Raw genomic sequence first — 25,351 nt, forward strand, 5'->3', positions numbered from 1 at the left:
TATTGAACAAATCAAGATAACAGACATACACTTGTACGGAGCTTTCCACAACTAGACATGCCGAAAACACTCAGCATTTCTGAAGTGTAGTCATCACTGTAATGCAGAAATTAGGTCAAACGTGAAGTACGAAAAACAGATAGCTACCTTACATTTTACATGATGACAATGTGCTCCAATCATCACAAGCAACAGGAGTTGCCATTTTCCTTTGCTCTCTGTGCATCACTGGCCAGTTAAAGGCTTTATGGCAACAGGATACGTAGTTTCCAATGGCACTCGCATGCTTCTGCTCACTATTGTTTACAGAGTACCACAGATGTGACTCCAAAACACAAGCAATATGGAGTCAACACTGCTTCACAACTTTAGGGCACATTCATATCAGGAAAGTGGGTTGAAGCAAATCAGTTAAGAGTTTTAAAGGCAGCATGGAGTTGCTGTCAGAGTTTGGAAAGATAGAACAGGGTGTTTGACTGGTTTGGGGGAAATTCTGTGCAACTATTGTGAACTTTCAAATCACTCTTTTAAAAGGAGTCGTGAATGTATTTACAACTTCAGTTTCAAAGAGTCCAGCAGGGCAGAAGGGTCACCACCCATAAGGATCACATCAATATTCTATACGCTGAACATCAAAGTTTGAACAGTTCCTTTTTCCTGAGGTATTATTTCCCTGCCTGCTGCAGAACAGCAGAGTGGTTTGGTCCAATGCTTACCCCGTAGCTTCACTGAAATTAATCTCTTGAAACTTCCCCTGCGATCAGATGTTCAATGGAGAGAAGAGTGCTAGGTGACAGCTGGCCCTTCCAATTGCCTGCACAGACTCACTTCTTCCCAGTCTATGGAGAAATGACACACCAAGCCAACATACTTTGAATCACGTTGAAGTGTGATTTTCATATATGACGCTCGACCATTTTACATTGTTAACAGCTGAAGAATAAGCTACAACCATCTTGATTGTACCACACACACATCCCCCGATACAACGCAACTTAAAAACCTATTTCCAGCTATATTTTAATCCTCAGTTCAGATACACAAAATATGCCACCCATCGTGTTTCGCTACATTTCCCACAACACTGCTGCAGCCCAGCACACCATTATTGGAGAACCCATATTGCATCAGTGTTTAGGGTGCAACTTCATTCCAGAATAACATATATAACTAGCTAATAGACTAACTAGTGGACCAAAGCAAGGTGAGCAGACTCTTGTAGAAAGTCACTATGTGCCAACTCAACCGGGTTTCTTGTTCCTCATGTCCCACACAAGAGCCACACAAGGAAATATAAAGTAATGCAAATTACAAAGCAAGATAATGCCATATTCTAAAATAGCATTTTCACAATGCTGTACAGGACTATGCAAGTACAAAAATTAATACTATTTCATCCAAATGTGTTTCCGCAACTTTCATTTCTAGGACTGCTAATATAAAATGATATCGCCCAGAGCACTTGGAATCATTTAAAGGAGGTACTGGAGTCAGATGAGCAATATCGTGGTCAGTGGGGTTTCTTGGGGTAGAGAGTTTAGCTGAGAATTCCAGAGCGTTGGGCTCAGGGAGCTGAAGGTTTGGTCACCAACAGAGCAATCAAAATTCAATAGCTTCTGGGATGAGAGGAGATTACTGATTAGAAAACGGTATTGCAGAGGGATTTGAAAATAAGACATTTTTGAATCAAAGTACTGATTAACTTCTTAGAAATACTTTGCATCTTAGTAGTTAACATGGTGGAAGGCTAGGGCTGAATTGAGGAGAGGATGTCCAGGAAGCAGACATGGACAGAAGGATCTCTTTCTCTATACTGTAAAAACTGACTATGAACACTAAGACCGCATCATAGTCCCAGATATGCCTTATGGTTTAAAATTAGGGACAACACACAAGCCAGTTATAATTGACAAGTGTGATCGTGTATTACCTTTAACATACAAAAACAGTGCTCCATAGATTATTGGGGCTGATGGAGATGTCAGTAGTTTGAGGTAGATTTGAAGTACAGGTGAAAATCCAGGGTGTAGGACCGAGGCAATTGAAAACAAGGGCAATGACTAGCAGGTCCACAAGGGGCTAGAATCAGAACCAACTTACATCTTGCATTTAGGGACATCTTTTTTAAAATTGCTTAATATTTAATTAATGTAAAACTCTTGAGTTCTTAAAATCCCAATTAGAAACTTTTTTATTTAAATAAAAGTCCAGACCGACTCAATTTTTGGCAGCAAGCACACCAAATTCTCCATTTTCAAGTGTTTGCTTCATTATCCCGTGCTCTGTCACAAAATGAGTAACAAGAATGCAATCATTCCTGCTGCACAACAATCACTTGCTTCACAAAAGTCTTACAGGCAACTAACAAGATATGAGATATCAGAGTCATTTGCACAGAAGAGTTGCTTTTTGAGACGTGGCACTTGCAGTCATAATCAGGGATTCGGGATCTTGTAGGTGGATCAGTGCTTAGCCACAAAATAGCGTACCACACAACCTCACTATATTCGCCTTTACCCTGATTCTGTTGCAATCAGTGATCTATGCTCCAATGCAGTGATAACAGCTGTCTGCACCCTACACAGATTGGCCTGGGGAGCCCAAATATTTCTGTCTTTAATGGCAGCTCAGGTACATATTACTTCTTACGGTGCCAAATCTGAAACCAATGCCTCCATTAAACCCAGCATGCTCAAGTTGCTCAACCCAACAGCTTTATTTTTTAATCATCAACTAACGAGGCAACAGCAAGAACAGCCCTTATAATCTTTGAGGCCCATGCAAGTAAAACAGGACAAACGAGTGTGTTAAGCAGAACCAGAAGCGGTGTTAAATAGAAATGATTTGTACAGCCTACGTGGGGCCTTGGAACTGATTGTTCTTGAGAGCAGGCAGTTTCAGTGGGTTAGTCAGCCCTGAGAGTTTCTCAGCGCAGAGTCTAATCTGAAATGCAAGATACACAATTCCAAACGAATGTTTAAATTGTCAGGATCAGGCTTCAAGGCAAATGGTGTGCCTCCTTTCCTGAGAGAGTCAGGCCAACTGCGGCACCTCAAACAGGCATCTACACAATCGGTTATTCAACATCATTCGCAGACTAATTTTGGGGTCCTGAAAATTTTGGTTCTGAAACAGACCTCAACACTGTTAGCTTCCTGGCTTTCACCTGATCAGAGAGCAAAGTCTGGCTCTGAAAGTACGGTTATAGTACACAAAAGAACAGCATTATCTAAGCAGCTACTACAGCAGGTACATGGATTTTATACACTCAGATTTGAAACTGAAATGCAGAAATAAATTAATTTGATTACATGAGCAACAGCATTTCAGCAGAAAATAAAAGTAGTAACTTTGAAAACTGCTAGACCATTTAAAGACAGGAAAAAAAATCATACTTGTACATGGAGTATGTTTGACATTTGGCACTTCAGATACTCCCGCACTGAAGCAGCAACAAATTACACCTCTATGCCCTATGCTAGTACTACAGATGCATCATATACATGGCAGAGAAAATCTGCATGAGCATGGAACACAAGAGAACAGGGCATGACACAGTTCCATAAACAGCCCATTACAGCAACATCCTGCATTACTTCAGCATGTTCACGGGGATGATGTGGGGTTTAAGAGTATTAGAAGTTAAGTCCAATCTTCGGCCCTGTTTAAAATCAGAAATTCAGAGAATTCTTAACACCATGCAGATCTGATGGGGATGTTTAACTAAATGTCTGAACTACAGATTGATCATCAGGCACTCTGTTTGAGTTTTGTTCTGCACTAGAACAGTGCAAGGCAGAATGCTGACGAGCATAACCCAACATCCCTGTGAACATATAAGGCGGGATGTTTCTACAACGTGTGAACAACAACAGGACCTTTATCGGATGGGCCAATAGGCCGAGGAGTGGCAGACAGAACTTAATTTAGATAAAAGCAAGGTGCTGCATTTTGGAAAGACAAATCTGGGCAGGATTAATACACTCAATGGTAAGGTCCTGGGGAGTGCTCCCGAACAAAGACACCCTGAAGTGCTGGTTCATTGTTCCTTGAAAATTAAGTCCCGAGTACATAGGAGAGTGAGGTGTAAAGATTAGAGTGGTGCTGGAAAAACACAGCAGGTCAGGCAGCATCCAAGGAGCAAGAAAACCGACATTTCAGGCAGGAGCCCTTTATCGTGCCCTTCGCCGACCTGTGAACTAATCTAAGCCCATGCCCCTACACTATCCCATCATCCAGGGACTGTTTAAATTCCCCTAATGTGGCTGAGTTAACTACATTGACAGGCAGGGCATTCCACACCCTTACCACACTCTGTAAAGAACCTGCCTCTGACATCTGTCTTAAATCTATCACCCCTCAATTTGCAGCTATGCCCCTTGTACAAGCCGACGCCATCATCCTAGGAAAAAGACTCTCACTGTCCACTCTATCTAATCCTGATCATCTTGTATGTCTCTATTAAATCCCCTCTTAGCCTCTTCTCTCGAATGAGAACAGACCTAAGGCATGGATGAGTTGGCCTGGTGGGTCTGCTTCTGCGCTGTACATCTCTATGACCCTATAACTTTCCTTAGTTCCTCTTCATTAATTCACTGTCTCTTTAAAGGGAAGGATTGCTGAGGGAAGGGATAAATCTGAAATGAGAGGAGAGAAAACAGTATAGATTACTCAAACCTACAAAATCCAAACTAGTCACATTACATGAAATTTTAGTTGCTTGCCAGAGGATCTGCAGCTGTGAGACTTGCTTAGTTCAAAGCCACTGGAACAATGGCAGGCTCTAATCTAATTCATTGCCATTTCTCTGGTCACATAACTCACCAGTAACACACTAGCAAAAGGGGTGAGTCAGAGGGGAGGGTCACAGAAACCTACAGAAAGACTGAAACTTCCTGAACTATTCATATACCAGCTGCTAAATATTCCCTGGGGTAACATTTAGATAAATAAGCTACCATCATCAAACCACTCTCATAACAAGCTTTTAAAGTTGAGAAATTCAGATCGAGGCATTTAAGAGCGCGTTCAACTTGCTGTGGCAAAGTGGGTAACTACTCATAAATGTTTGTTTATGATACAAGAAATAAAAACAGCTAGCCAGAAATGCAGTAACTGATTCACAGCACAGAACAGATTTTCAGAATTTAAAACTATTAATCTTCAGCTTCCAAAAGGTAGACAGTATAGCCAATACAATACTGAAGTATACTTGTTCACTCAGTTTATGCTAATCAATTGCAGTGGCGTCACTGGGCTGAATACAGGACACTACAACAGGACTGAGGTTCAGGGAATTGGAAAATGGGAAAAGAGAATAGTCCCTCCCAACCCCCGAAGAGTTCTCCCTAGCTTAAAACTCAGGAACCATGACAAGCACGCTTTTACCAAAGCAAACAGCAAAAAGGACTTCATTATTCCAGTAGGGAGAAGTCTGACATTTAATATCTATTATCAAGATATCACTAAATCTGTAAGGTAGTAAATGAGGACTTGGACAAGGATTAGCTCATGGAAGAAAGGACGTATTAAAGGTAAGCTCATACCTGAAAGACTGGATTTTCTTTTTTTGCAGAGCTCACTAGCACAGCAAATCATGAAGTGATGACCAATATTATTGTAGTGCGTGGACTTCCAGCAAGCATTTGATAAATAACCGTTAAAAAAAGGCACACAATTATCAGAAACCTTGTGACAAGCGTCAATTAGTGATTTTCACATGGAAATAGAGGAAGGATAAAAGGCAGACTTTACCATAAATATCAATGCTTTGGTCAAGAGGAAGAGGATATGAAAGTTTGCAAATAAAAGAAGTGTTAGGAAGCTCCGTGTGATGCGTTGATAGAAGCTGGGGATTACATGAACAGTTAAAATTGTGACAAAAGTTGTCCAATATGGGAGCGCAAGCATTGCGGATCTGAAACAAACCAGCATGTTTTCAGAGCAAGAAACTAGCAACCATGGAGCAGCGAATATCATTTTAGATGTCTGTCTACTGAAACCACTAAGCTTGTGCTCTGGGATCAAACTAACCAAGATGTTGGCCTTCAGAGTTAGAAATGAGAGAGGGGAATTCAGCCATGCTGAATCATGGCCAGGCCAAAGCTGAAGTACTCAGTTACATTCTAATGTAGTAAGTCACAAAGGGAAATAGAAACTTAGTCGGAGGGGATGTAACAAACAGACATGATTCAGTATCAAGGGTCAGATGATCAGGACAGACCATTGGCTTATATTCCCGATGGCAAATATGGCAAGTATTAGAATATTTCAAATGAAAGAAGGCAATTCTATGTAATGGGGAGAGCTCTCACTGTATATGATTGCAAAATTGGAGCTTTCAGGAAAGAAATCAAAGCCAGCACTCATAAATGGCATTGAAAATATGCAACATGGATACTGGGTCACAGAACGTGCACCAATAGGAGAGAGAGGATTTGCTGGATAAGAACATAAATCGCATAATTTTTCTGATCCCCCAAACGGAGGGCAAGTAGCAGCTTGTAAAAAAAAAAGGCCCACTGTTGTGTCAGTAATGTAAACAGCATTACTAGCTGATAGTTTAACAACTATAGAGCTACACAACAGGAACAACACACACACATCTAGTGACTGAATAACCTGCAGATCTCCTACCAAAGCCCGATTTCCAGAAGAGATTTTAGGCAGCAATGAAACAGTTTGAGCTGACTTGAAGAAAGCTAAGCGATCAAAAGTAAACACGACCACCCTGCAATTTGCACGGAGGCTTTTCACGGTAAGCAAGAATAAAAGACTGAGCGATCCAGAGAGTTGGTGGAAGTTAAAATCCACAAACAAACTGCTTGATGCACAAGGACAGGCATTACTTCAGAAAATGAAGGTGTTTGACTTCAAGTTTGGAAGGGTCCCAACTCATTTGGCCCAGCTAAGATTCCCTAGGTTTTCATTCCTCTTCAATGCACGTTACAAAATTTCAACAGGAAGCACAAAATCAATCTTAGTGCAAGTCAAGAACATCCTCTCTTATACAGGGTGCGAGACTAAGACGTCATTTATTTTGTAAAAGGGCAGGTATAGGCTGAATGAAGCAATTTGTAATCAGATAATTAAAAATAGCCTGAAGCACAAGAGGGTTCCCAGCTACTTCCCTCAGCTCATATTTTCAACAGATACCATTTCACTTAAACCTACAGTCCCATCATGGCTCACAAGTAGAAACAGAACATGATGTGACAGAAGGTATAATTTTTACTTAATATCGGGGGAGGTAGTAGCATAGTGCAATTAATCACTGCACCAGTAATCCAGAGATCTTGACTAATGTCCTGGGAACATGGGTTCAGATCCTACCTATCCTACTGGTGATTATGTAACCATTGCTGATAAACGTAGAGTCCCATCTGGCTCACTCGTGTCTTTTAGGGAAGGAAGTCCAGCATCCTTACCAAATCTGGCCTACATGTGGCTTCAGACTGACAACAATGGAGTTGACTCAACTGCCCCCTGAAGGCCTTAGCAAGTCATTCAATTTGAATAATTAGGATTGGGCAATTAAAGCTGCTCCAGCCACCCACACCCATGGATAAGATTTTGAACTAGTGATATAAAGTTTGATTGCATTCCCCAAGGGGTTTAATAAGTCTATTAAGTATTTTTGCAGCCATGGTGATTTATTTTCAAACAGTATTAGGAGAGACAACCTGGAGACTAATAGTATCACTTACATTGGGAGAGTTTAGGAGTGAAGTAATTAGTAAGCATTAGACTTTCACATTGGAGACATTGGAAACTTTTGGAACTTAGGTGAAAATAGCATGGTAGAAAGCATTTTCAGTTTGTTTAAGCAGTCTGTAGAAGCAATGTGCAAAACATTCGCCGCTGACGAAGGGAGATAATTTTAGGACTTGAGAAAGGTGACGTCAGTGTAAAGAGTTCAGCTCGACCAGAAGTGTTGGTTAAAACCCTGAAGGGGTTATTTGAAGATGAGAAAAATTTAAACTCAGTTGTATCAGGATTCAGGAAGAGTCAGATTCTCAAGATAGTGAATTAATTCCACACAGTTAAATTAAACCCTGTAAGTGAAAGGGGAGAGAAAAAAAACTTCTGATGAGAGTACTGAAAAGGGAATGTTTTTGGAAATAATGGATTTGTATTTTTCCAGGTGCTCTGATAAACCAAACTATTTCGATGTGCGACAAGTTTGTCCTAATTTTTGGACTCAGATGTACAGCACGGAAACAGATCCTTCGGTCCAACCCCTCCATGCCCACCAGCTATCCCAACCCAATCTTGTCACACCTGCCAGCACCCAGCCCATATCCCTACAAATCCTTCCTATTATATACCCATCCAAATGCCTCTTAAATGTTGCAACTGTACCAGCCTCCACCACTTCCTCTGGCAGCTCATTCCATACACGTACCACCCTCGGTGAGAAACAATTGCCCCGTAGGTCTCTTTTACATCTTTCCCCTCTCACCCTAAACCTATGCCCTCTAGTTCTCGACTCCCTGACCCCAGGGAAAAGACCTTGTCTATTTATCCTATCCATGCCCCTCAATTTTGTAAACCTCTATAAGGTCACCCCTCAGCCTCCGATGCTCTGGGAAAACAGCTCCAGCCTGTTCAGCCTCTCCCTATAGCTCAAACCCTCCAACCCTGGCAACATCCTTGTAAATCTTTTCTGAACCCTGTCAAGTTTCACAACATCTTTCCGATAGGAAGACGACCAGAATTGCACGCAATATTCCAACAGTGACCTAACCAAAATCCTGCACATGAACTTGCTTCATTGTTGAACCAAAATCTGCAGCACGACATGTTTGCTTCAGTGATAAAACCACACAAAAAGATTCACCAACCAGATCAGTCTTACTTGTCCAGTAATAACATGAGATCATAACAGTGGCCTCTGGCTAATTAGTGCATAGCTCCCTCCATTTCGTAGCTCTCCCTTTGAACATGCGTTAACAGAAAGGGGTTTGACAATACCCAAAAGACAACCAGGACCTCTGAAGGCACTTCCATATCTACTGAAGTTAAAATTTTTCAATCATATAAAGCTCCTTCACATTACAGAAAGGACCACTAAATTACAACACCCATTTCCAGCACACAGAAAAACAATGATGCCAAATGAAACAAAAGTTAACGAACCCTGTCTTCAGAAAGATCTTTCGTAACATGACAATGCTTACAGTCCAGGCTTGCCTAAAAACAAAATATCCAACATTGCTAACATAACTCTGAAAGGAGCTCCAAAGGAAAATCTAAAGAGTAGGTGAGAGAGACTGGGGATTTTTTTGTTTGTTAAAACTCTTCTTCTGACTTTGGTCAGTGTAATGAAGTTGGTGGCAACAAAGCATGAAAGAGGGAGACAGGACTCAAACCTCAGTTTCACTGTACCTGGTGCTTGCCACCATCTTAATTTGAGGAAGATGGAAAGTGGGGGGGGGGGAATGATAGAGAACACTGCAAATGAATTAAATATAAAATGGCTGGTACTAAAAAAAACAGATGGCAGTGAGACGTTTCAACTTTAAGCCGTGCAAACCTGCAGTTCAAGCACATTACAGGCAGAAGGGAACCTGATGGACCTCACTTTTTTTTTTAAGCTTTCCATTCTACTCCTCCCTCTAAGAATGCAGCTCCTGGTAGTGCTCAAATACATCCTCCTGATGAATTCCACAGGGGACTGTTGTCTCAACTTCACATGTGTGAAGCACCTCTTTTTGATCTACAGGCACGTGAAATTATCAATCTTGAAGACTGAAGCTATCAATCACAGTCAGGGGTTGCAACAAGACACTTGGAACAAAAGCTGAAAATGTTCATTCAAACACAGCTTTCGTTCAAGGCTGTGCTAACATCCTTAACTGTGCTACCCGCAAGTCCAATGGTCACTTCCTTTAGCACTTTAAGCAAGGGGGTGGGGGGGTTGGGGGAGGGAGATAAACAGCTTTTATGCTACAGTTGAATACATATCAACAACCTTTTGTGCAAAATGAAAAGGCTGTGCGTAATTGTAGGACAAAGCACGTTATTTCGTTAACATGCAATGGCTTTAAGGATGAACAGTTAGAACAACTGAAGCTGGAGCAAAGCAGTATTTAGCCTCTTTCTTTAAAGATGTATAAAAATAAAACATCTACTAGTGTGATTGCACTTTTCCCTTGCCAACCGCTGATTGGAAGTTCCAATTTTAGCAAACAGGAACTGCAGGAGCCATGAGTAATTGCGTTGTTTCCTGAACAATTTTCTCTCCACACCTCATCTCTTCTCGGCCTACAACTACTTCCTTCCAGGGTTGTCTCTGATTGTCACTTGAATTCACCACCATCCATCCACCCGCCCCACAATCCCTCACTTCCCAACGACTGTCCCACCTTCAGCCAGAAGCTTGACACACTGGAACTGCTTTTACTAAGGACTGGAGAAGCAAAGGAATTGAAAGTCCACCTCTCTGACCAAATGGTCACCTCTCTTTAAGCAAAATTCCAACATACTTCAGAGGTGGGATGGCTTTCCACCAAAGATGCTCTATAAATGCAACCTCCTTTATTAAACTGAACAATCCAATTTAAAATTGCAGAATTGAACCCTAGCTGAAAAAGGGGAAATTCATTATAGCTAAAACTGCATAAGAAAATAAGTCCAACTTTTATATGGAAAGTGGGATTAACGTAAAAATTTCAAAATGTCATATTCTAACTGCAGATTGATAGTCAGGTTTAAAACAGTTGACACTGAGGAACTGGTTTGCTGCGTGGTCTTGTCATTTCAGGATCTGGGACTGCTGACATGGGCTAAAGGGCCACTTCACTACCACACGAGTCTACAGTCACAATCACTAAGAGAGTGACACAGACCATAAAAAATTCAGGTTCATTTTTAGAAGAACGGAAATTATGTTAAACTTAAACCACCAATGGTCCATTCCACTTTGTAGAAAGGGTTATTGGTATGATGGTTAAAAAAGTAAACTTTTACCTTACATCATCTGATTTTAATACCTGGGAGCTTTCTCAGATGACTAAATTTTTAAAAAAGGAAAACGCTGACATAAGCTAGCCAAAATGAACACCTGACAACAGTCAGCACCAGTTCACAAAACCATTTGAACTAAAATTAACATCTCTAAATTGCAGTCAGTCCTGCATTGCGTTTGATTATGTGAAATTTCCAGAATCCTGGGGGAGATGAAAGACCTGTCTGCAGAAAATCTGCCTTGGAAAAACAAAATTAAGTCAGACAGAGGAATACACAGATCAACTGCTTCAGGAAACAGTTTTCGGCATTGTGGAATGATAGATTCATAACAGAACTGGAAAGTTAGCCTCTGAAGAGAGATGCTTGGTGCAAAGCAAATGCAAAGAAATATCTGTGCACAGAAATCATGACTAACTTCACCAATACGCAAAATACAAGCCATCAAACAGCCACGTCGAGAGGATAAACCGCACAGAGGTGGTTAAAAGGCTCGATAAACTAGAGTGTATTGTGATGGAAGTTTCCCTTAAATTTTTAGAATAGCATTTGATGCTGCTAGTAATGAAAACTTTCCTACTTCTAGAACACCAAATGAAAACAAACAGTTATTAAATCCAAACTTCCTGTATCTCAGAAAGGAGTCAGAACATGGAACTTTCTCTCAAGGAACCAGTTAGGAATATTGTGAATCCACTTCAGTCTACAACAGCTTGCACAGACGAGGTGGTGAGGGTTAGAATTTTTAAATTAGTGAAAAGATTATTCAATTGTGCACAGCATTTACACGGCTGGAGTACTGTTTACTTTCAGTGCATCACAACTGAAAGAATGGAAACGGAAATTAATTTGTTTTGTGCAAATGATAGCAAGTGAACCAAGTTGATGTAGACTTCTGATGGTTTAGATGGCTGCATGTTTGAATCTTGTTCCTAACCATATACTTAAAACTGGTTTTGGAAGGAGTGAAAATTACTTTCAAATTACTGAATAATAAAGACATTTGCCTTGAAGGCTCTATTGGTGGACAGATTGCCTACTGTGTACAAGGTTTTTATGTTAGTTTGTCATATTTCAGATTCTGGAAGCCCTGAACCCACTCGCTGGCATGTATGTTGATATTCAACTGGCACTGCTAAACCTGGCTCCTTTATGCTCACAGCAGTCTTGGAGGTCCAGTTCTCTCAGGATATGACTACATCGCTCACTCATTCAGGTATAGTAGACTCTAACAATCAGGGGATTAAAAAAAACCATCTTATGTAACTAGGCTGTAAGGAAACAGAATCCAAAGGAAATCACGGCAGACCAAATTCTGTCAGCTGGGGGAAAAAGCCACGTATTGTCTTCTAGCTCTTCACTGGAGCAATCTCAACCAAATCCTGATGCCATGCTCTTTCAGCAATTGTTCGACATTTTCATTGGAAACATCTGGTTTCTCTTGCAGACACTAAGACAAATCGCCTCTTCTGTGCATTCTCAAATTCTAAAGGATACTACAGGGTGACTCCCAGATCGGCGGAATCATTTTCCACTGTTTCAGTTACCCGCGGATTACAGCACCCCAAACATATTAGAGGGAACCAGGGACTAGGAGGCTGCTGGGAAGGTACATTTCCCATTGAAATGAATGGGTTCGCTCCAACCTGCGGTTTCCGCAGTAGGCCCCGGAATGTATCCCTTGTGGGTACGAGGGAGGTTGACACTCCTGTATTGGCCTCCGTTACAATCGTTGACAAAACTTCCCATGCTTTAATAATTTGCCACTGATTTCATTACTTTTCATGAAGAAAAAAGCTTCCACCCCCTTTCAATATCAAAGCACTTGATATTAAAAACAATTATTTCTTCCCAGGCTTGCCTACACGATCGAGATCCAGGATAACCCCGAAACTGAAGTGCTCAGTCTCTCCGGAGATGCTGCCAAACCTGCTCAGTTCCTCCAGCAATTTGTTCATTTCAGAATTCCAGTTTCTGCAGTATGTCACTTTTAATCACCTCATTCTTATTGACTCCGATCCAGAGTACCCATGAATTCACCAAGGTGATGTTATCTCCACGCACAATTTATACCTGGTTTAAAAGAATGGCCTTCAGCATTTCCACAGAAATGATTCCCCAACTGGGTCACCTAACACTGACCAAATGCAGTTGGTACCTGAGTAGAGACCAGGGAAGGAGACCGCAAAGCAAAGGTAACTTGAGAGGTCAAGCAATTGGAAACATTCAAAACCAGTTAGAATCTCCAGGGACCCATGTCTAACAAGCCATTACCTGATAGATAGCATTACAGGCCCTTCAGCCCAACAAGTCCCTCTGAAGAGTAATCCACCCAGACCCATTTCCCTCTGACTAATGCAACTAACACTATGGCTAATTTAGCACAGCCAATTCATCCTAACCTGCACATCTTTGGACTGTGGGAGGAAACCCACGCAGACACGGGGAGAACGTGCAAACTCCACACTGACAGTCGCCAGAGGCAGAAATTGAACCCTGGTCCCTGGTGCTGTGAGGCAACAGTGCTAACCACTGAGCTACCATGCCGCCCTTAACAGCTTATCCAATCCAGGTCACTGAAGAGCGATCGCTCGACAAAAACACTGAAGGGCAGTCAATACTTGCAGAGCCATGTCCAGGCATGAGTCAGCATCGTCAGCAGGGTTAAGCCAAGTTTCCTCTGTAGCTTTGCCCAAGGCCTGAACTGCAAACAACTGCAGCATTACTACAGCACCTGCTGAGTAAGCAGAGCTGCTCTCTGCTAATGTCTGTTCGTTAGTACACAGTTCACACACTGATCACTTCAGACTGGCCATTCTTTCACCTTCTTGGATTAAATTAGCCTGCCAAAGCACCGTTGTGCAAGACAGATCTTCACTCAGTGTCTGAAGACATCACATTAATGCAATCATTATGCATTCTTCCTCCCTTAAAAAAGGTAACAAAAGACAAACACTGCACAACAACAAAAAAAAAACAAAGCATTCGGCATGGGGGTGCTGTAAGGAAGTTGTCACAGTTAAAAATACAAAGAAATTCACAGCACACACACTGAGACAATTTCAGAGGAGGGGACCTTTAGCTTGACAACATTCGGACCTTTCATCAGAATGCAAGAATACAGCTTTAGACATCCAAACAGTTAAAGGAATTCAATAAACAATTAAAATGCTAGTGTAATAGTAATCGCATAACCATTTTCAACCAATCTTGTTCATTAATGTCCTTTAGGGAAGGAAATCAGTGTCCTTGCCCAATCCAGACGGTATGCATCTCCAAACACACAGTTGATTCTTAACTACCTTTCAAAATGGCCTATCAACATACAGTACTCTGGTCAAGGATGCTAAATAACTGTTCAGTTCTGGTCATCCTATCACAGGAAGGATAGTATCAAGCTGGAGAGGGCTCAGAAACGATTACCAGGATGCAGCCAGGAATGGAAGGTTGGAGGCTGGATAGGCTGGGACATTTTACCTACTGGAGCATATCGAGATTATGGGGTGATCTCACAGAGGTTCATAAGATCATGGAGAGCATAGATAAGATAAATGGCAGGTATCTTTACTCCATGTTGGGAGAATTTAAGACCAGTGGGCATATTTTAAGGTGAGAGCAGAAACATTTAAAAAGGTCGCGAGGGGCAATTTTTGTATTAAAAACAGAGGGTGGTTCATGTGTGGATGTGGGTACAGTTATAATGTTAAACAGACATTTGGATAAGTACACAAATAGGAAAGGTTTGGAGGGATATGTGCCAAACGCAGACAGGTGGGAGTAGTTTAGTTTGGGATAATGGTCAGCATGGACTGGATGGACTAAAAGGTCTGTTTCTGTGCTGTATGACTCTACGACTTTATAGCAATGGTCAACAGACAAGAATTTTTTAAAAATCTGAACATTTAATTTTTCAGAATTCCAGCAAACATTCAACAGTTTTGATGTCCTAAGTTTTGAAACATTTGCTACTTCTCATCTGTTATGTCAGATTGTCGACCTTCCTGCTCTCCCATCCCTCACAACAGACCAAAAACCATCATGCATGCCTGCCCTTCACCAGAAGCGCCCTCATATTCATGGTACATAATGCAGCTGATTTCTGGCCTTGTGCAAGTGTTTGTAACGATCGGCCACCCTGTACATCTTTAAGGCACAAAACTAAAACAACTGCAGATGCTGGAAATCTGAAACAAACAAACAAATTGCTGGGGAAACTCAGCGGGTCTGGCAGCATGTGTAGAGTGAAGAATGGTCACTGGACTTGAAACGTTAACTTTCTCTTTCCATCTCCAGCAACTTCCAGCTTTCAGGCACACACATATTTATCAGGCAGTAACTGCCTCAGACACCTGAAGAAACCTCAGATCGCAGAAATTCATACGTCAAGACAGCCATTTCAGTGTCTATCAGAAGCAATTCTAGATTTTCAAAACAATAGGCGTCAAATAACAGTTCTTTTCTCAGACAATTAAACTTTTCAAAACCTATAAGACATTCCCTCCATACCAGGCAACTAGTAAATCTCCTCTGAACCCTTTCCAATGCTTCCACATCCAGAAACTGTATGCAGTACTCCAAGTGCAGCCGCATTAGAGTTTTGTACAGCTGCAGCATGACCTCGTGGCTCCGAAACGCAATCCCTTTATCAATAAAAGCTAACACACCATACGCCTTCTTAACAACCCTACAAATCTGGGTGGCAACTTTCAGGGATGTATGGACATGGACACAGATCGCTCTGCTCATCTACACTACCAACTGGGTAGACATACGGACGAGAAAGGAATTGTGTACGATAGATGGGTTTCAGTTTGGTACCACAGGTCGGCGCAACATCGAGGACCAAAGGGCCTGTACTGCGCTGTCATGGTCTACGTTCTGCAAAGCCTGACATCTTTCCCAAAAGACATCCATCCTGCCCTAAACCTGAGATTTAATTTGAAAAGGGAGCCTTAAAAAGATATGCACTTTGTAAAACTGGGGCAAGTTTGACCTGTTGGAGCAGGTATGACAGCATGACCCTCTAAGGTCAGTACTGATGTACTGGTGGGATGTAATTTTAAACAGAAGTGGAAACAGAACCTATAATTTTTTTTAAAATTCCTTTTGAGTCATTTTTGGGACACAGGTTGCACTGGCTAAGCCAGCATTAACTGATCCCCAATTGTTCAGAATGCAGATGTGAAGAGTCAACCACACGGATGAAAGTGTGGAATCACAGGTAGGCCTGACTGGACAAATATAGTCGAGTTCCTTCCTCACAAGAACACAAATGAACCAAGCAGGTTTTTATGACAAATGACATAAATGACAATGCTTATATGGCTACCACTTGGCTAGCCTTTTAAGCCAGTTCATTTTTCATTTAAATTCCTCGTCAGTCAAAGAGAGATCTGAACCCATTCCCCCAGAACACAGGCCTGGGCTGAAAACAAAAAAAGGCAGGAAATCACAGCGGGTCAGGCAGCAGCCTTGGAGAGCAAGCTAATATAGAACAGAATCCCTATAGTGTGGGGACAGGCCATTTTGCCCAACAAGTCCACACCAACACCAACGAACATCTCACCAGGACTCACCCGCCTACCCTATTCTTGTAACCCTGCATTTCCCATGGCTAATCCACCTAACCTGCACATCTTTGAGAGTGTGGGAGGGAACCAGAGCACCCAGCAGAAGCTCATTCAGACACGGGGAGAATGTACAAACTCCACAGTCACCAGAGGTCAAAATTGAACCCAGGTCCCTGGTGCTGTAAGGCAGCAGTGCTAACTGCTGAGTCTAGATGTCTCAGGCCTCTGAAGAGTCATCGAGACTAAAGATGTTAGCTTGCTCTTTCTCCACAGACGCTGCCTGAGCCACTGCAATTTCCAACATTTTTTGATTTCAGTGCAGATTCCAGCAGCTGCAGTAATTTGCTCCTACATAGGCCTGGGCTCCTGGATGACATTGCCACTACAGTACAATCTTGAATATCTGAACGACTCAGACGAGGAGTATTTTATTCGGATAATTGATCTGATCGTAAAACAAGCAGTAATTTAGGAGTGCTGGTTATCCGACCATGCCTCAGTTATCCAGCCGTAACACTGTTTAACTGATAACTGATCTGACCGTAAACAAGCAGTAATTTGAGTGTCGGTTATCAAACATGCCTCGGATATCCAGCAGTGCACGCCAGATTGCCGTTTAACTGATAACTGACTGCAGAGTTGCCTAATGCCGTTTTTACGGGACCTTGAGATCTTGTTTGGATAATCTGAAATTCAGATAACTAAAGGGTTCCATAACAGGGTGCACTGTTGTAGAACAGGACTTCTGTATTAGAGCTAACAGAAGCACATTGGATCAAATGGCCTCCTTCTGTGCTGAAACCTCATTGATATGGGAACATTCATAACACACTCCCCTCTTATCGAGTTATAATATACTAGCAGATATCACCTGAAATGTATTAATTAGACTTTGTCGACAATTGGCAAAATTATATGTACACCTGTAATGCTGGAACTAAATTATTCAGTATCAAATTTTACAGCAATTAACAGGTTGTTAGATGTGAGAACAAACATCCTCTTCATCCACTACAATGAAGCTAGTTTAAAGCAGGGTGTTAAAGCATTTGCCTTCACGTCAGTGTGCAGAAGGGAGCCTGAGGGACCATGGAAGTTTAAATCGAGTACCCAGTAATTTGTCTTTTCGGATACCGAGCAATCTTCCCATTCTGATCTCTGGATTTACCAGCAGTGACATAATCCTGTCAAAAACAGACCTTTAAAAACCTCCAGGCCAACAGCATCAACACAGGACCAACAAGCAAGTGCATGTACACACTGGTCTGATCTTCAAAAGTCTGGAACATCAGGGCCTGAGCACTAAGGCCACAGGCCCAGCTTAGAGGAAATGAGACGGAAAAACGCAACATTAATTCTTTTTCTATTGGGGCGTAGGTCAGTATGAGTGTTCAGTTCAATTGCAGCTACAACTACACTAAATGGATTGCTGCGGCTCAAGGCACCAACTCACCATGACCCTCAAGGGCAACCAGTGAAGGTCAGTAAATGCTAGTGATACCCATATCCTGCCGATGATTTAAGCAAGTCAGGTATCACTGCAATTCTGGATCTATACAAGATTCAAAATGTGATGTTCTCGCTTCTACCACAACCCACATAAAAGGCTACCAACACTCCCATTTGAGCCTACTAATATCTTCTTTTCCCAACATTTAGATTTTTCTTAAGTTAACAAGTAACACGAGCAGTGAATGACCAACAGAATTAATGAATCAACCAGCTCTTCCTACCTTAATTACAGGATGGCCACTCTTTTCAGTCCATCACCGTTCAATCCCACAAGTTGAACGGCTTGTTTGGAAAGGCAGAAACGACAGAACTGCATGATACACTTCAAGCAAATCATCTTAGCAGACACCTGCCAGTGGTCTCTGAGGGACCTCGCTATACATTATACATAATTATAGACCCCAAACAAAATCAGTTTAGGGAAACCCAGAGGCCAACTACTCAACACAGGCAGAAGTCACTGGTGGAGTGAGTGCAGAAAGGAAACCTGGATTATTTACTGCAGATTGAGAAGGCGGAACATTAAATACATACATAAATTTGCCACCCCTCCACTTTAAGCCACCACCACATGGGTCCATCACACAGATATTGGCACATCATAATTAAATACCAACAGGGAACAGCTTCATGACTGTTTGATCCTCAGGGCAACTGGCCTCAGTGTCCCATCCATAGCCCTGCACGAGACCCCACTCAGCTGACAAGAAAGGTTCAGTGCAGGAGCAAGCAATCAATACAGGATTTAAAAGGAATCTGGATTCACATTAAAAAGGCGGCTGCAAACAGAGAAGGCTGCAGTGTGCGAACAGCAAAACGTGTGTACAAAACAGCTGACTGGCACGTCGAGGCTGCAACAGTTTGCCTCCGCGGCAGGCAGCTTTGCATACAAGTCAAATTCTACTTTTATGATTCAGGTCATTCATTATCCAAGGCCCTTGGGTACATCCTAAACTTTATTGCAAATGTAACATTTGCGCACGTTTGCCAAAATTATTCACTCTCATGCACTGCTGGATTGGTTCAGTCAAGTGACCTTGCAAGTGCAAAAATAAGCTTGTTAAACAATCCAGAAACAGACACCTGCCCGTGGTTTCACAGGGACCTCGCGTATGAATTATACATAATTACACACCCCAAACAAAATCAGTTTAGGGAAACCCAGAGGCCAACTACTCAGCACAGGCAGAAGTCATTGATGCACTGTTACCACACAAAGGGAAACTGGATTACTGACTCATCGTCTAATCAGCTTTCAGAACTGTGCAAAAGGTTCGCCTGTTATGCAAGCACTAGAGGCGTTGATTCTTGTACAAGCCAGACAAGGAACTATAACTCAATTTTAACAAAAAAAAAATCCACAGCACATTTTCAGAGGTCAATCGAGATTGAACTTGCTAGGCTTATACAGCTTAGCAACTTTGGAGGAGGTGGAAATTCAACCTTTTTTGGTAATATCACCGGGGTCCTCCATTGAGTAAATATATTCCATTTCACCTTGCCCCAACACTCCTCCAAAACCACCAACTCAATCGGAACATCAGAACGCCTTGTAACAATTCAAATGCTTTTATTTAGAACGTAGGGGTAGGAAATTTGACACCTCAAGCCAACTCTGCTATTTTATAAGATCATGGAAGGTCTAGTTGTGTACTCAACTCCACTTTGCCTGCCCTGCCGTCCCCCCACCCCAAAAACTCAACTCCCTTATTCTCCAAATATCCAAACCAACGGTGAATGCATACAACAGCCAAACATCCACTGTCTTTTTGAGGGAGAGAATGCCACATGCAAATGACCTTCAGGGGAAAAAAATTCTCCCAATCCCAGGCTTGAAAGAATGATATCTTATTCTTAAATGGCGCCCTCTCAAATGGAAGCCACCTAGTCAGAATCCACCAAGCCCAATCGCCCCCACGACCTTACATTTCTCAACAAACTATCAGATCATTAAAGCTATCACAACCAGACTCAACCGCCCTGTTCACACACCTGCAGTAAATGGGAGCAGTAACCTTGGCTGGTTTCACACTACAACTCCCATCTCCAGCACGGAGATTAACACAGCCTTTTCCACAACTGCGGGATGGGTTTTCCAGCTATGAGGCACTCTTGTGAATTATCGGCCATCACATTTCTTTTGATTGCAACAATTTCAGACAGCATCCTGGAATCGTTTATCTTCACCTCAGAGGGCAGATGGAAGCCAAGGTTTACACCTCATGTGAAAGAGTACAACTCCAACATTCCTGACCCTCATTACTGATGAAGGGCTTATACCCGAAACGTCAACTCTCCTGCTACTCGGATGCTGCCTGACCTGCTGTGCTTTTCCAACTCTGCGATGTGGATAGTCATGTGCTGAACTTAAAGTGGCATTATTACAGTGACTTCGACTATGATCACCAGCCTCTGCAGTCCTCGCTTTCTCCTACAGCTCCAGCATAGTATAGCACTCCCTCAGTATTGCATTGGAGGATGAGCCCAGATTCATCAGTAAAGATTCTAGAGGAGTTCAAATCACTATCATTTGGTGGAGACAAGAGCGGTCCCCAGAGAAAGGTGGCTGCTATGGTGGTACTGTAATCTCCAGATGCCCCTGCTATCTAAGCACAACAGAAAACAAAAACCACTCAATATCTTAGACTATTCAGTTTAACTTTGAGAATATGGCACAGCCCCATCGGTGAAGTCTTCCTTTCAACTGAAGGTTGTTCCCCAAGCCCATATGAATTTCATTCTTTTTTTTTTTTAAATTTATTCATTTGAAGAATGTGGGCATCGCTGGCTGGGCCAGCATTTACCCAGTTGTCCCTAGTCGCCCTTGAGAACATGATGGTGAGCTGCCTTCTTGAATTGCTGCTGTGAGTTGACCCACAAAGCAGTGAAGGAGGGAATTCCAGGATTTTAACACACTGACACTGAAGGAACAGTGATATATTTCCAGATCAGGATGGTGAGTGGCCTGGAGGGGAACTCCAAGGGAGTGGTGTTCCCATATATCTGTTGCCCTCGCCCTTCTAGATGAAAGTGGCAAAGTGCTGCACTGCCATCATCTTTGGACCAGACTAGCATCACAAAGGAAAAACAGTATTTTACATTCCCTGATTTTTTTTTTGCATATTATTAAGTGCCTTCTACACATACAGGTCTCCATGGATCTGAACCACAAGCTCCTACAAGCAGACCACATGAAGAAATAACACTTTCTCAAAACATCTTCTGGGACATTTCCACTTCTGTGGAAATATGCAGCGCTTATGCAAGGAAAGTGCATGTGTGTAAGCATCTCACTGTGATAATGTCTTAACCAAATAGAGGTGCGCCAACAGACATGACCTGCTGTGTGTACACACATCAAAATTTGATTAATTTTCTTCAGATTTACTACATTCAACAAATCTTGCCTGCAGTTACTTGATAATGTACTCACCTACTTGCAGCACCCGATCTATGGCTCCAGTTTCCAACAATCGCAATCCTTTGTTGAAGGGAACTTCACCATCCTTCTCCCCTTCCTGACACTGATAGCTAAGTGATGAATACATGCAAATCTCTCGCTCATTCCTGGGGAAGGACCAGAAAATAATCCTCCGTTGAACTGGCTCCGGAATACGAGAAAATCTCTCCTCTACCTAAAAGTGAAATATTAACAGAATAAAGGAAACAAAAATTGAACAGGACGGTAGAAACAATACAATTCCTACTTCAAAACCTTACGACAACAGAAAGTGAGGAAGGCACTTCCAAAATGCATTGTGGTTATCAGAAATGGCCAACTGAAAATTTAGCTTTTGGAGTTTAAATCAAAGTAATATCCTTGCTGCAACGTTCAGTGACATTCTGAAAAGCAAACCAATCCTATGCGGACCAGAATGGTAACCATTGACAATTACTATCCAGCAACAGTGCAGACCAAGGTGCCCCCTTTAAAAAGAGTAGACAGGAACTTAGGCTCATCATCAGCCACTCTCCCATCTTCTCAGCCCAATCCTGTCCTCTTTAACTGCTGTCCATTCCAAAGCTTTTTTTTAAAAAAAGCCTTCTCGTGACTCACGAGAAATCAATTAATGAAAGCCATATGAAAGGCAAGCGACAAGGTCACTTGGCCCATCAGGTCCATTCTTTCCACAGATCATATTGGGATAAAATATACGTGGACAGCACCCAAACCACTAAACCGAAGTGCCACATATTTTCCCCTTCATTACTTGTTGGCAGTTCAAGTCCCAAACTTTTTAAGCAGCCTCCGCGACGACAAACATTATCGTAGACTTCTTTTAACCTACGCAAAGTGAGTACTTCACCTGCTGATTACATTACTGACCACTTCAAGTAGCAGCCAAAAAGGTGGGGCCAGTGAGCTAACTGAATTTCCACCATAATCACGAATTATCCCAGAGCCAACATGCACACTTGGAAATCAGTGAAGTTAGTGTCCAAGCACTTAAGGCACTCGCTGTAGCTCCACTCACCAATACTTCAATAAACACGTTAGCCCATTTATTTTATAGGAATTTGATATGAGAACACTGGGCAGCTGTACAACATAGCTGTACAACATCAGCAACAGCCTTACATGGTGGAGTGATGCCAATACACTGAGAAACATTGCACTTAATGACATTCAAGATTCTTAATTTGTTACCTCAACCTGCCTTCCCACCATCATGAATGTCCAGCGGGAGAACACCCTTCGGAGTAATAGAATTACCTTCAACAAGATTTATTCTTGCCACACTTCCCAGTTGCCCACCTTACCAAGACTCTAGAGGACAGGGTTGACATCACAATGCAATGTGAGAGGAGAAAAGCTTAAAAGGGACCAGAGAGGCAACTTCTTCAACACAGAGGGTGGTTCTTATGTGGAATAAAGTGCCAGACAAAGTGGTAGGTGCAGATATAGTCACAACATTTACAGGACATTTGGACAGACACATTAATAGGACAGATTTAGAGGGATATAGGCTAAACGCAGGTAAGTGGGACGAGTGGAAACTTGGTCAGCATAGACGAGTTGGACTGAAGTCATCCATGCTGTATGACTATGTGAATGCATAACGTGCGTTCACGTAGCAGCTTTAAGGCAAACATACCAAGGCACTTCACAAGAGCATTATGAAATAAAATCTGAGTTACTTCAAGAAAGGATTGTTAAAGGAGGGACAGACAGTGGAAGCAGGGACAAATGGTTAGAAACTGGGCTCAGCTTAAACAGCAAGCAATGTAGGTCAGCAAACGCATGAGGTGACGGGCAAATGGGACTTGATGGGAGTTTGCGCATTGGCAACAGTTTCAGAAGACTGACAGAAATGCCAGCCAAACTCAGGCGAACCGAATGTGCGAGAAACCTCAAGTGAAAGGACATTCCAATGTTGTAAATGGGTTCAGAAGACATTCACTTAAGCATCATTTCTGACTTTGTAAGAACCCTTTTGATGGTGACAGCCTTTAACCTCCCTCATTGGCATCTGTTATTCTGCAAATAGCATATTGTAGCAACACTACAAGAAACCACAAACCACGCTGTTTTTCTTGGAGATTTCCACTTTGAAGTGGAAAGGCTTTGTTATGGTGCCCTGGTAGTTGCTACAGCTCCAATCGCCTTGAGACAAAATTATGCCAGTCCCAAGATTGTGGGATTGCTCTGTCCTGGGAGGACAGAGGGGTGGGGGACAGAACATACTTCCACACCCACTAATAACCAGGCTGCATAATTAAACAACCACTTTATAGAATCGACAGTTTGGAAATTTTTACGTTTAAAGGCAGAAATCAAGGACGGCCCAAAAACTGTCAATGCAGTGCAGATGAAGCAGTCAGCAACTTCAATCTTTGAGACAAATCAATTTCAGATGAGAAGCTCCAATCAGAAAGCCAAATGCCAGATTAAAAGAAAAATCAGCATGTACACAGAACACAATGCACAGCTGGACTGATAATAAGGTTTTACAATTACAACTGGGTATGGCAGAATTATGAATTTAATCTGAGATTTATGAAGCGTGCGACAACACCCCAACCAAAAAAACTTTGAAGTCATGTTGGACCTATATCGTGTGAACGAGCCATTTACCCACTGACTTGAAGTAGCCAATTTCTGGACTGAGGCTAGCAATGAAAGACTGAACAATCTTTAAATTAAAAACCATTTCAAATAGTCTCAATTTCTCTCCCTTCCCACAACTTTTTTTTCCCTTGAAAAAGAATCTGCACGGGCTCAAACTCTTGTGAACAGCTTTAGCAAAGAGACTGAAGTAACAAAGTCAAAACTGAATCTTCACTGTTCTGACATTGCTTGACACTCAGACCTCCTTGCTGGGCTAGCAAGCCCCCAGGGAGGAACTGAACGAGGGCGGGTAAGGAGAGAAAAGAGAATTAAAAAAGACTAAAGAGGGTGTGGATTTGAAGTCTGACACTTCTTCAGTAACATGCATCTTCTGGATGTTTCATGTGAAAACAATGAATCTCTCCGCAGATAAATCTACAGGCTCAAACATCACACATCTGTCTCAAACAAAACTTACAACCATGCAAAATACATTTCAGAACACGCACTACAGAAATCAACTGTGATATTCCACATGAGAAACTATGTAAAAACAAAGGCCACGTTCTCCACAAACAATTCTGTGTGTCAATTAATTAGAATATTTTATCTGCTTTTGTGACAGCCATAGGAGAGCCCTTCCCTTTCTCCTGATGTAATGCCCTTTGCTGGCTTGAAATAGCATTGTGCAAATTAAACCAACTTTACAAAACAAAATTAAGAGTCAATTCAAGCTATTCGCAGACTGCTTCCAAACAAACTTGCTGGCAAATAACTTAACAAAAGCAGTCATTACTGTTATCTGCTGGATTACAAAAACCCTAGAATGCAATCTGCAGTGAAATGCCAGAGTCTCTCACTAATACCAGCGCTAAAATTAACTGCAGACACAAGGGGAATTATACCCAGAAATGTGATGACTTCTACTGTAGGAATCAATTCTGGGATTCATGATCATACAGGAAGAGGAGGAATAATGGGAAGGGGGAAAAACAGAAAAAGGAGGACACTTTTTCTGGACAAACTGCAGGTTTCTTAAAAAAAAACCCTTGTTATGACTTCTTTTAGAAACAAAAACTTCAATTTCTGATTAGATTAATGAGGAGGGGTGTGTGTTTGTGTTGGGGGGAAAGAGAAGAGACCATGACAAACTGTATGTTTCTTTTTAAAAAATCCCTCTCATTATGATTTCTTTTAAAAACAAAACTTCAATTTCTGATTAGATTCATGTGGAGGGGTGTGTGTTTGTGCG

General features: G+C 42.0%; 1 protein-coding gene across 1 annotated transcript in view; it reads right to left on the reverse strand.

The window, feature by feature from the left end:
* The window catches only part of LOC122552364 (zinc finger SWIM domain-containing protein 4-like), a 93,680-nt gene that overhangs the window by 67,207 nt on the left and 1,122 nt on the right, over window positions 1–25,351 (reverse strand). The window contains exon 2 of the mRNA XM_043695114.1: window positions 21,484–21,685. Within this exon, the coding sequence (XP_043551049.1) occupies window positions 21,484–21,685 (202 nt within the window). The remainder of the gene's footprint in view (window positions 1–21,483; window positions 21,686–25,351) is intronic.

Source organism: Chiloscyllium plagiosum, chromosome 8 (assembly GCF_004010195.1).
Source record: "Chiloscyllium plagiosum isolate BGI_BamShark_2017 chromosome 8, ASM401019v2, whole genome shotgun sequence".
In the NCBI taxonomy this organism is placed as follows: domain Eukaryota; kingdom Metazoa; phylum Chordata; class Chondrichthyes; order Orectolobiformes; family Hemiscylliidae; genus Chiloscyllium; species Chiloscyllium plagiosum.